The sequence below is a fragment of the Tachyglossus aculeatus genome, chromosome 8 (assembly GCF_015852505.1).
Source record: "Tachyglossus aculeatus isolate mTacAcu1 chromosome 8, mTacAcu1.pri, whole genome shotgun sequence".
NCBI classification, from domain to species: Eukaryota; Metazoa; Chordata; class Mammalia; order Monotremata; family Tachyglossidae; genus Tachyglossus; species Tachyglossus aculeatus.
In genome coordinates this window covers 18,466,804-18,479,733 of record NC_052073.1, presented here as the reverse complement: position 1 = coordinate 18,479,733, position 12,930 = coordinate 18,466,804, and the positions used below count along the sequence as shown (strand labels likewise).

The window sequence follows — 12,930 nt, the reverse complement described above, 5'->3', positions numbered from 1 at the left end:
CCCCTTTCCTTCCGTGATGCTGTGAAGTGGAAGCAGGTGGACTGTGCCCCAGGGATCCAGAAGTTAGGCACAAGCAGAAGTGGAAGAAGTTTTGTTCTTGGCAGCTTTTCCCAAAGCACCAGGAGCATCTGCATTATCCTCCTTAGTTTTGTTTTTTTTTTGACGGCATTTAGTAAGCACTTACTATGTGCAAAGCACTGTTCTAAGCACTGGGGAGGTTACAAGGTGATCAGATTATCCCACAGTTTTCAACCCCATTTTACAGATGAGGGAACTGAGGCCCAGAGAAGTGAAGTGACCTGCCCAAAGTCACACAGCTGACAGTTGGTGGAGCCAGGATGTGACCTCTGACTCCAAAGCCCGGGCTCTTTCCACCGAGCCACACTGCTTCTCTAAGTTCCAAGTGCTTCTCTTAGTTCCATTTCTGGCTCAAGGTATTAGAGGAAAATAAAATTGGTTAAAGGGCGTTAGGTGGCCTTGGGTTGCGTTTAACACCGAGATGTGAAGTAACCAGTCAAGCAGCCTAGATGGGGTTTTTTGTTTTGTTTTGTTTTATTTGATGGTTTCCCTTTGGATTTCTGTTACGGAGCATGATTACTGTCTTGGTGCAACAGCCACTGTATTTCAAGGGAGTCCTATTATGTGCAATTAGATTATTTCCAAATACACCATTTACCTCTGTACCAGTTCTGAAAGCAGCAAGACTTGAAGGATTGTTAAAAGGATAAAAAAAGTATGTATATAAAAGCCATAATCTCATCCAATTAGAAAGGTGCAGTGGCCGCTAAGTATACAGTGTGCCTTCAGTGGAGTAAGCAGTTTTGTTCCAGGGTGATTGGACTTTGCAAATGTAATTGTCAGTCGGGACTCCTATATCTTTGTGACCTTGCTGAATTAGAGGAGCCACTCTTTCAGCAGATGTAAGTTGCAGAGCGCCATGGCATCATAAATAATAATAATAATGATGATAATTGTGGTATTTGTTAAGCGCTTACTAAGTGGCAGGCACTGTTGTAAGCACTGGGCTGGATATAAGCAAATAGGGTTGGAAACAGTGTTTGCCGCACATGGGGCTCACATTCCTAATGTGATAATTATTTCATGATATTGCTGCACATCTTGCTTTAGCCCAGCCAACAGTGAATTAGTTATTTGGTGGGTAGACTTTATATCAGGGGGGAAAGAACGGGCACCTCCCTTCAACTTCTCATGAGGTTCCGTCCCTTTGGACCATGGCCGTCAAAGCTTGTAGTTGTAATATCTAGCCCTCTACCTTAGAAATTTTGCAATGCCAAGTATTGCAGAACTAGTTTTGGAGTGGTGAGTGGGAGATGAACTAAGTTAGGAATGTCCCTTGTGGTGGTGGAAACCTGGTTGACAGGATGAGAACTTCAATGTGCTTCCTGTTTGTCACCTTAAATAAGTAAAACCACGACGTCAGAAGAGTGTCCATTGGCTCAATCCACAGTCTGTTCAACCTTGCTGGAGAGCGAGCGCCTTATAGCCCTTTCTCCCATCATCTTCTGTTGACGACGATGATGGTGGTCATGAAAGTCGTAATAAGCACTTACCATGTGCTGAGCTCTGTGCTAAGCACTGGAGAAAGATGCAAGATAATCAGTGTGGACAGGGTCCCTGTACCACAAAGGGCTCACAGTTTGAGGTGGCCACTCTACACAGTCAGGGCTCAATAAATACCATTGATTGATTGATTGATAGAAGCTGCTTCATCCTCCTTTTCTTTTTTGTGGTATTTGTTTAGCATTTACAATGTTCCAGGCACTGTTCTAAGAGCTGGGGCAGAAACAAGTCAATTAGGTTGGACACAGTCCAAGTTCACACATGGGGGTCACAGTCTAAATTGCCATTTTACAGACGAAGTGCGTTTATTATTGTAATTATAAAAAATGCCACGTTTTTACATAGAGCAGTTACTGACCTTTTTAAATGCAAAAAATGATCACATCATTCCATAAACAGAACTGAGAAGTTTTGTTTCCAATGAAACTGCATGAAATAAAATATTGAATAAGAAACCCCTTTCCTTCATCCTTTTCAAAAGCATAGTAGTCATTGACCCTGAAAAAGTAAATTCAGGGAGTAACTTGATAGTCTAGTAGGAAATAATAATGAAAATATCTCTAGTATCAAATATCATACTTTACTGACCCAGAACATTACAACTTTGTATGTTGCTACACACTGGTTATAATCAAATTGCAACCATTCATTTTGACAAAGTTGCATGAATCCGAATCACACACTTACAAAATCTCTTGCTGCAGGATTTACCTTAACACACCTTTGCCTGAAAACTTATTAGCACCCTCACACTAAACTACTTTTTGTAGCGATCTAAAATGAGGCATCTTCCGTAACCTTATTCCACAACGTATTCCGAGACATAAGTGGAGAGGAACCCCTCCATTTAAATCTAAATTTTCCCTATTTTTGAAGCTTCTTTCAGTGATTTGATTTTCTCAGTGTTTGTGATGTTAGCAGTGTAGCTCATCCTGTTGTATGTGTTCGGTTACAGAAAGCTTATGTTCGTAGCGCTAACCACTTAAAATACACTTTATGTTCTGCTCACTACATCTTGGGAAACACATAACAGAACTAGAAAAGGCAATTCAAGAATCAGAAGGATCCTGAGAAGCAGTGTTGCCTAGTGGATAGAGCATGGACCTGGGAATCAGAAGGACCTGGGTTCTAATCCCTGCTCCGCCACTTGACTGCTGTGTGACCTTGGACAAGTCACTTAACATTTCTGTGCCTCAGTTACCTCGTTTGTAAAATGGGGGTTAACACCGGGAGCACCATGTAGAACGCGGACTATGTCCAACCTCATATTTACCGCAGTGCTTTAGTGCAGTGATTGGCGCATAGTAAGTACATAATCAATTAATTGTATTTATTGAGTGCTTACTGAATGCAGAGCACTGTACTAAGTGCATGGAACAGTACAATATAACAGTTTAACAGAGTTGGTAGGCATGTTCCCTGTCCTCAACAGCTTTCTGCTTAGAGGGGGAGCCAGACATTAACAGAAATAAAAATAAATTTAACTTTTTTGAAAACTGTATTTGTTACCACTACCCTGACGGTGGTAATGGTGTTTATTGAGCAGCCTCTGGGTGCAGTGCACTACTTAGTTATTGTGATGTTCCCCGCCCACAAGTGTGGAAGACAGGCATATAAATATGTACATAAATGCCCATGTCTACTGGAAAGAACATAGCTCTGGGAATCGGAAGCCTTGGGGTCTCGTCCCGGCTTTTCCAGCAGAGGAGCACCTCCAGGGGTCTGTTGTCGCTGGTGAAGGTTTCTGGCTGAAAAACCAAGCCTGGCAGGAACCCTGAGGAAAAAGAAAAGCTGTTTAAACAGGGCAGTGAGAAGCTCTGGGGCTGTAAAGACAGCGGGCCTGCTGGCTTATGCACTGTGGCACAACATTGGCATTATGCTGTGGTCACCCTGGCCTTAAGAAAGACTGAAAAGCTGCAAATCAAAAGCAGAATGTTGCCAGGAGCTGCAGTTAAAGAAACAAAAAGTTCCTAAATGACCAACCAGCGGATGTGCCGGTGCGTGGTGACGGAGAGGAGGTGGGTGGCTTGGGTCAGGTCAGTAGCCGTGATTGGGTCTTTCGGGAGGTGAAGTGCGTGTGAGATGGCTAGGAGAGGGCAGGTAACGGCCAGGGCAGAGGCTGGGTGTGGAGCCGAGGGCCACCCCGCTTCCCTTCTCGGACCCCCGTGGGCTGCGATGCACAACCTGAAACAGAAGCTCCTTGCAGCCCTCTACAACCATGGTGTGATCATCAGTCAATGATATTTCTTGAGCACTTACTGCATACAGAGCATTGTACTGAGCACTTGGGAAAAATGCATACAACCGAGTTGGTAAATGCGACCCGTGCCCCCAAGGAGCTTACAGCCTGCGCTGTGAGCAAAAGAATCGCGTGAACCGAGGTTTGACCATCCCAGGTTATAGAGCTTTTTCAAGTTGATTGGGTTCCAGTCCTGACTAGACTTCTTTATTGTTGTTCCCACACTAATGACTTTACCTCTCTAGTTCTGTATACTTCTTGTTCCCTATTTTCCCCAATTCGTAGCTTCTTTTTAAGGGGGAGGAGTGGTAATGGTTCACTGGAAGAAATGAATTGCCTAGTCTTAAAACTTTCTTTTGGAATGAGGTTTTGCAATTGGAGTGAAGTCCGTGAACATTGTTATTCAGTAATGCTGAATTCTTGGAAGAATGGAAGCTGTATGTTTTCAGAGACCCGGGAAACACCTTAAGAGTTGTCCAGCGCTTGTGAGGGTAAGGAAGGAAGCAGTCGTGGTTACTGTGATTGCTGATAAAGAGGTCTGTTTGTGTTCAAATGTGATTTTCCTTTTTTTTAGGATGCAATTTTCATTCAGTGCACCTCGGGGTGCTCAAAATACTTGTTGACTGAAGGAGAGGGGAGGCCTGAAACAAGCAGGTATTGCCTGAAAACTGTGGCTTAGGTTGTATCTTCACTAGCAAATTATCTGGATAATTCAGGCCCTAAAAATACACTTTGGCCTTAATTATCCAGATAGTTCAGATGGAAAATTGTGTTTGGGCCTGAATTATCTGATTAATTTGGGCCAAAGAGTATTTTTCAAAGGCTGAATAACCGTGTCTGGGTAATTTGCTAGTTTAGACCCATCCTTTTTCCACAGTTCATTCAATTGGGCTGAGTTTGAGTGATCTGTCTGACTGATTTGGAGATGCCTCATTTCCCTGTCTCTTTTATTTTTCAGTTGGGGTGGAGCATAGTGCGGGGCCATCTGTTGTGGATTCACTTGAGAAAGATTATGACTTTATAGTCCTCTTTTTGCAGTTTCATTACTGATTTTGTTAAGGGAAATTAAGTTTAAAAGTTAGCCAATTATGTTACTGTTTCTCATGGAACTTATGATTTAATTGGTTGGTTATTTTTTAAATTTAATGCTGATTTTGACTGGTTAAGATTTTATTTCCATTGATTCAGCTCAAGAAATGAATAAACCAAAGGGTGGTAGTGGTATTCATCATGTAGACTTTGCCTCTAGCACTCGAATGCCTTTATTGCTGGATATCATAATTCAGCCACGAATATAAGCATTGCCCTAAGTGCCCAGGACCTAAAAAAATAAAGCAGGCAATGGGCTTTAAAGAAATTTAAGGTAATTAAAGCAGTTTCAATTCTGTTTTAAAGTGGGAATCTGTGCATATTGGAGATACAGTGTACTCATGACAGGCACAACTTTTAGCTCTTTTCGTTTATTACTCTGTCGAGTAGTAGTCGGGTGAGGGTATCAAAAGAGAGAAAGGAGATAGCACTGGTAGGTGAAGGCATGGCCGAGGCAAACATAATAAAGGATTTGAAAGGAATTTGAATTGTTCAAATTGTGCATAGGCTTGCTAGTGAGTAATTAAGGTGATCTGTTCCTGCTTTGATTCTTGGTTTTATATTGACGATTAGTTGACTAAATTCCTTGACTTGCTTCTAAAGTAATTTAAAAGTAGTTTTTATCATTGTTAGTCATGTTTTACTGGTTGTAGAAACTGGAGCTCTGTCAATAGGACAGTTGAAAACCCTCCAAAGGTCCTGTTTTCATTAATTGGGTTTCTTACAAAGTTGAAGAAAGCCTTTGTCTCGGTTGAGTCCAGTGGGCAAGATCCGTGTTCGATATGAAGATGTCCTTTTTCCCCCAGGTATGGTCCTTGTGCGCAGTGAGAATGGGCAGTTGTTAATGATTCCTCAGCAAGCTTTGGCCCAGATGCAGGCTCAGGCTCATGCCCAGTCCCAGCCTCAGAATACCATGGCACCTCGTCCTGCCACACCCACAAGTGCCCCCCCCAGTCCAGATATCAACGGTGCCGGTGAGTATCAATCAGTTAATCAACCAGTCATATTTATCGAGCACCTGCCGTGTGCAGAGCACTGTACTTGCGCTTGGGAGAGCACATCAGAGTTGGCACACATACCTTGTCCACAGTTACAGCAATTCAGCGTGGCTTAGTGGATAGAGCACAGGCCTGGGCGTCAGAAGGACCTGGGTTCTAATCCTGGCTCTTCCACAGGTCTGCTCTGTGACCTTGGGCAAGTCACTTCTCTGTGCCTCATTTACCTCGTCTATAAAATGGGGATTGAGAGTCTGAGCTCCATGTGGGACAGGGACTGTGATTAACTGGTGTCTACCCCAGCCCTTAGAACAGTGCTTGGCATATAGTAAGAGCTTAACAAGTACTATTATCATTACTACTAATAATGCTCCAAAACCCCTCCTTTACCATTATTCATACAATTGTTATTTCCCTTTTAAACTTGGTGTCCACGGTTAAAAATAAAGATTAAGTGATACAATCCAGGCCAGCATTTTTGTTTGCCCTACCTGATGAATCTAAGTCTGTTCTCATCCAAATTACTATTCTAAATCTGATTGAAGGGTGGAATAAAATGGAGTACGTAGATTAAAAAAAAATCCCCCAAACAAATGCCTCAGACTTTGCTTTTTTTCCTGTGTCATGAGGCGCGATATAAACTTTAGTCCCTGGAGGTGAAAACTTAAGTCACTCCAGTAATAGACATTATGTTGAGCCAGTCAGGAAAAATGATTTTATAAAGTAGTATTTCCTTTAGTTTTTCACTTCCTTCATAAGAAATAATTTGATTTCTGTTATTTGAAAGTGAAACGCAACTCTGAAGTGTTTGGAAGATTTATTTTAGCTAGTTTTCCACACCATAAATATACCGTCATTGTAATCATTGGTATTTCTTGTGCTCTTTCTGTGTGCAGAGAGAGCGCTGTACTAAGTGCTTGGGAGAATGCAACAGAGTTGCTAGACACAGTCCCTGCCAACAGCAAACTTGCAGTCTAGCAGGGGAGGCAGATACCAGTATAAATATATTTATAGGATGTAACTTACAGATATATTCATAAGTGCTGTGGCGTTGAAGGTGAGATGAGGATTAAATGCCCAGAGGTCACAGATCCAAGTGCATACATGATGCAGAGGGAGAGGGCGCTGGGGAAAAGAGAGCTTTTCTGGAGAAGGCCTTCTGGTGGAGATGTGACTAATAATAATGATAACATTTATTAAGCGCTTACTATGTGCAAAGCACTGTTCTAAGCGCTGGGGAGGTTAACAAGGTGATCAGGTTGTCCCACAGGGGGCTCACAGTCTTCATCCCCAGTGACAAATGCACTGTCAGCCTCTTTTTCAGCAACAGTCAAAACAAAACCTGTACATTAATTCGGTTTTTTTTTTTAGCACTGTTAAGATAGCACAGTGGCAATTTCCCTAACCATTCACAGTGCTGAAGACAGTTGGTGAATTAACCGCCCTCCTCTCCACCCCCCCCACCCCCTCCTTTTTGTTTATTGATGCTATCTTTAGACTTTACCAAGTAGAATAATTAATAAAAGCATGAGTCAAATTTTAGGAAATATTTTACATCTTTTAAAGTCACATCAGATATGTATTTGAGCTCAATGATTTCCAGGTGTACCTTTGTATTAGAATAGTTGGATAGTTTTATATCAGGTAGACCTCTTGGAAGCAAAGCCAGGCTAAAATCCCTCCTAACATTCTTGAAAATTGTAGAGTTAGGTATGCTTAACTATACATCCGAGCCCACGATTTATGATGCATATTGTCATTTTGATTTGTTGCATCCAAAATCCTAAAATTGATTTTCATGCCCAAGGGTCAGGGGATTATTTTATAGTTTTATTAACTCTTTTGCCACCACTGGTTCTTTTTCAGGCACCTGGAACACCTATTATTGCCAGGCAAGTAACGCCTACAACTATAATCAAACAGGTGTCTCAGGCACAGACAACGGTACAACCCACTACAACACTACAGCGTCCACCTGTTGTACAGGTAAGTAAAAGTCATTAAAAATGTTTCAACTTACAGTGCAATTGGTGGAGATATGTATAAGTCATGCCAATGAGGTGTGTGTTAGGGCTCAGAAGCTTGCTCTTCAGAGGGACTCGGTTATAATGAGTGTTGCCAATTTGTACTTCCCAAGCGCTTAGTACAGTGCTCTGCACATAGTAAGCGCTCAATAAATACGATTGATTGATTGATTGATTAATGAGCCCTCTTGAAATAAGAGCTCGTATATTGCGATAGTCACTGCTTAGTTGTGGTGAATTCCCGTATAATTTTTATTTGAATGCAGAGCTCTGTCCAGTAACAATCAGAACTCCCTGAGGAAGAAAAGCCTCGACTAATCTCCATCACAGCCTCATTTCACTCATTATTTAAAAACACTTCCTTGGTAATGTATAACAGCCACAAAGAGGGTGAGTTGGGGACACCGATGCTTAAAGTAACATTTATTGAGCACCCAGTCGGTGAGGCGCACTGTACTAGGCATTTAGGAAGTACAGATTAGGGACAAGTTCCCTTCCCACAAAGAGCTTACCCTTTTAATGGTAAGTACAAACCAAATCTTGTTTAGTCATAGACTTGCTTTCATAATTCTCATAGGATTTATGGAAATAATGGGCAGGTCTGCTTGGTTCGCGTAATGAAAATCTGGCCCTTGGTAAACTTTGATTCAGCCACAAGGATCGAGGAAGTGTTCAGCACACAGCTTTAATGCTTTTAGTAGTGTGAGAAACAGGCTAGGTATTTTGACTTCGACTGAATGAATGAAATAAACAGTCATATTTATTGAGCACCTATTGTGTGCAGAGCACGTACTAAGCGCTTGGGAAGTACAAATCGGCAACGTATAGAGACGGTCCCTACCCAGCAACGGGCTCACAGTCTAGAAGGGGGAGACAGACCAAAAAAAAACTAAAATAAATAGGCAGGTGGCAATACCATCAGAGTAAATACAATTATAGCTATATACACAGCATTAATAAAATAGAGTAATAAATAAGTACAAATAGACACAAGTGCTGTGGGGAGGGGAAGAGGGAAGGGCAGGGAGAGGGAGCAGGGGTGATGGGGAGGGGAGGAGGAGGAGAGGAAAAATGGGGGGGCTCAGTCTGGGAAGGCCTCCTGGAGGAGGTGAGCTCTCAGTAGGGCTTTGAAGGGAGGAAGAGAGCTAGTTTGGCTCTTAGTTCTTTGAGATTTACGGGACTGTTTAAAGTCAAATGATTTGTAAAAATGTACAACTAATTCTAGTACAGTTCCCTATTTGGAAGAAGTTAGCTTCTTTTATTCTAAATAGGTTTAGTTTTGCTGTTGACTAGTTGCAAATATTCATTTGAATACATTTCATATTTTTCAAACGTTGCCCTTTTTAACTGTGGAAAGTTTATAGGCTAGCTGAAATCGAATAGCTTGAAGTCTTAGTATTTATTTGCTTTATAGTGCTGCACAGTGTTGATAAAAGATAGTGTTTGCAATAATTTAATTATAATGTGATTAAAATATGGCAGTCCATCTGACTTAGACATTTAACTTGCCTTTGAGAGTTGTAGAAAAAGGAATTGGGAGAAAGAGAAAAATCTTGAATGTTGGCAGTGAAAAAATGAACCTTTTTTTATCAGCAAATGCTTGGATAATTGAGCCAGATTAAGTTTGGGAGTTAGTTTAAAAACTGTGTGTTCTGTTCTTGAAAGAAGTTGGTGTGGTATAGTATGGTATGGTATGTAAAGCAGCGTGGCTTAGAAAGAACACAGAGCTTGGGGGTCAGAGGACCTGGGATCTAGAGCCTTGGGCAAATCACTTTAATCGTCTGTGCCACAGTTTTCTCATATGCAGAATGGGGATTCAGTACCTGTTCTCCCTCCTACTTAGACTGTGAGCCCCATGTGGGACCTGATTATCTTGTATCTACCCCAGTACTTGGTACATTGCTTGGCATATAGTAAGCGTTTAACAAATACCACAATTATTAGTATTTAGTTGTTTGATCAATAAATGCATCTAAGCAAATGAATAAAGCAGTTGTTCCCTCTTCAGACATTTCTCCTCTTGACAATTAACTGATCAATTTCCTCCTGTTTAAATCCTTTCTAAACTCCCCTATTATATGAAGCCCCCTGGTGAGGACTCGCCCATTGAAGGATTAAAAAAGGGATGGGTGGATGGGTACAGAATTACACCTGTTGTAATTTCACACTCTTCTCACTGGGCACGTGTCATCCCCATATTGAATTTTCCACTGAATTTCTAAGACAGGTTCTGTTTGATTGTAAATATGGTGCAAAGTAACTAGTAAAACATCTTTTTATATGTTTTAGGGCCTCCCTTCAAGGCCCTACTGAGAGCTCACCTCCTCCAGGAGTCCTTCCCAGACTGAGCCCCTTCCTTCCTCTCCCCCTCGTCCCCCTCTCCATCCCCCCATCTTACCACCTTCCCTTCCCCACAGCACCTGTATATATGTATATATGTTTGTACATATTTATTACTCTATTTATTTTACCTGTACATATCTATTCTATTTATTTTATTTTGTTAGTATGTTTGGTTTTGTTCTCTGTTTCCCCCTTTTAGACTCTGAGCCCACTGTTGGGTAGGGACTGTGTCTATATGTTGCCAACTTGTACTTCCCAAGCGCTTAGTACGGTGCTCTGCGCACAGTAAGCGCTCAATAAATACGATTGATTGATTGATTTTTATGACTATCAAATAGAGGACAGTGAGTTTCTGGTAGGAGAAGGGAGCAGAAATTATTTTTGATGATAATAATTGTGGTACTACGTATATTACTATGTGCCATCACTGTACTAAATGGTCTGATAGATACAATCAGAACAGATACAGACCCTGTCGCACTTGGAGTGCATACTTTGAGGTGGGGTGAGAAAGCAGGTGTTTGATCCCCATTTTACAGATGAGGAAACTAAGGTAATAATAATAATAATGGCATTTGTTAAGCGCTTACTATGTGCAAAGCACTGTTCTAAAGTACTGAGCAATTAAGTAACTTGCCCAAGGACCCCCATTCTCAGGTGAATTTGACACGCAACCATTTTTGTAATGAATATAAATATGCTGTTTCGTCAACAAGAGGATATTTAACGTGGCTCGCTGGACTCCAAACCCTGCACAGTTTCTCTTTTGAAACAGCGACTGTATTCTCAATTTGAAAAAAGGAAGGTCGATATTCAGCCCTAACAGCTTCTGCAGTCTTAGTAATACTTTGGAGAGTTGAACGTCTGTAACGTTTCCTTGTTTAGGCTGGAGAAAACAGGATTTTCAGTTAAGGAATTGACTCTCACTTTTCAATTTTTGAAAAGATGAAGGGTTTTGTGCCATCCAGTGGTCAGACTCCAGTATTGCAACAACAGATGGCTTCTCGTCTCGATACCTGTTTTGATTTTCTTCTCAGCAGCTGCAAGTAGTTCCAATGTCTCAGTGGTGCCCGAGGGCCGGTTTTCAGTTATTTAATGGTCTCAAATGCAGTTACCTTACGTTTCGCATGCTTTGCAGCCTCAAATTGTCCTGGGTGGTGCTGCACAGACAACTGCATTAGGAACAGCCACAGCTGTGCAAACTGGAACTCCTCAGAGAACCGTCCAAGGAGCAACGGCAACTTCTACGGCTGCCACAGTAAGAGCCTAGTTCCTCACTCATTTCAAAGGGATATGAGAGGTGGTGCAGTGTACACACCCTTGAATGCAGCGCGGTCCCAGTTGTATTCTTTAGAAAATTAATTTTGGTGGAAACAGGGGAGCCCAGCAAGGGTTTTGATGCAAGCTTTTCTTCTGGGCTCTTGTTTTACTTGTACATCCATGTGCTAACATAGGTCATTTTCCTCCCGCACCAGTGGCATGTGCCAGATTTGGGCAGGGAATGTGTCTGTTTAAAGTTGTATTGTACTCTCCCAAGCGCTTAGTACAGTGGTCAATAAATACAATTGAATGACTAAATGAATGGAAGGAGCCCATATGAACTTCTTATGAGATTTTGGGTCAGTTTAGGTGACCCAGAACTTGTCACGGAGGGTTGGAAAACAGGCCAGAAGAAAGAACCTTGGATTCTAGTTCTGGCTCTGCAAAGAAGGATAGTGCCTGCTGGGGTTATACCATGTGTGGTGAAGGTTTCTGACCAGATGACAATCGAGGACATTCTCTGAGGTGGAGAGGTGCAGCAGGGATCCTGAAAAATAGTTGACTAATGTGGGCCGTGGAGACCTCACTTCAAGTAGTGGACTGCTGTCACTTCAGCCGTCCCTGAGTCCTGCATGGAAAAAGCCGCTGTGGGCACTTTTCAAATGTGCTGCTCCCTTGGCTACCCAGCCCCATCCTTCAATCTGACCATGACGGGCAGGAACGGGAGAGGCGAGTGGCCCTGTGCCATCTGCTATCATTATACCAGTTCCTTTGTGCAAGATCTTGGTCTTCAAGTCTTGGGAATAAACCTCGAGGGGAAACTCTGGGCTCAGGCCCAGCGTACTTCAATCTAACTTTTCCTTGAGGAATTCCAGGATCAGCAGTTATTTAGAGGAGGGGAATCTAAGTGGAGAGCAAGTAGACACTCATCCTCTAGACAGTGAGGTCGTTGTGGGACAGGGAATGTCACTGTTTATTGTTGGATTGTTTTTTCCCAAGCGCTTAGCACAGTGCTCTGCACACAGTAAACACTTAATATGATTGAATGAATGAATCCTCCCCAGTGGCAGAGTTCTTACTTCCTTCTGTTCAAGTGTTTTGAAACATCTCATCCGTTTGTCATTTCCACCTCAACCCAGGAAACTATGGAAAATGTGAAGAAATGCAAGAATTTCCTATCTACGTTAATAAAACTGGCATCATCTGGTAAACAGTCAACAGAGACTGCAGCTAATGTGAAAGAACTAGTACAAAACTTGCTGGTAAGACTCCTTTAGAGCAAAATGCAGTAGGAAACATTCATCCATACATTTAACATGGGGAAAAAGAAATACAGTTGTGGTTTTTGAAATTGATAATTAAGTAATACATGGTAGGTACTACCATGAGTCCTTTTTTG

At 42.0% G+C, this 12,930-nt stretch overlaps 1 protein-coding gene across 1 annotated transcript in view; it reads left to right on the top strand.

Moving 5' to 3' along the window:
- The window catches only part of TAF4 (TATA-box binding protein associated factor 4), a 67,712-nt gene that overhangs the window by 33,261 nt on the left and 21,521 nt on the right, over window positions 1–12,930 (top strand). The window contains 5 exon segments of the mRNA XM_038750031.1: window positions 5,716–5,855; window positions 5,857–5,883; window positions 7,771–7,890; window positions 11,410–11,529; window positions 12,671–12,793. Coding sequence (XP_038605959.1) covers window positions 5,716–5,855; window positions 5,857–5,883; window positions 7,771–7,890; window positions 11,410–11,529; window positions 12,671–12,793 — 530 coding nt within the window.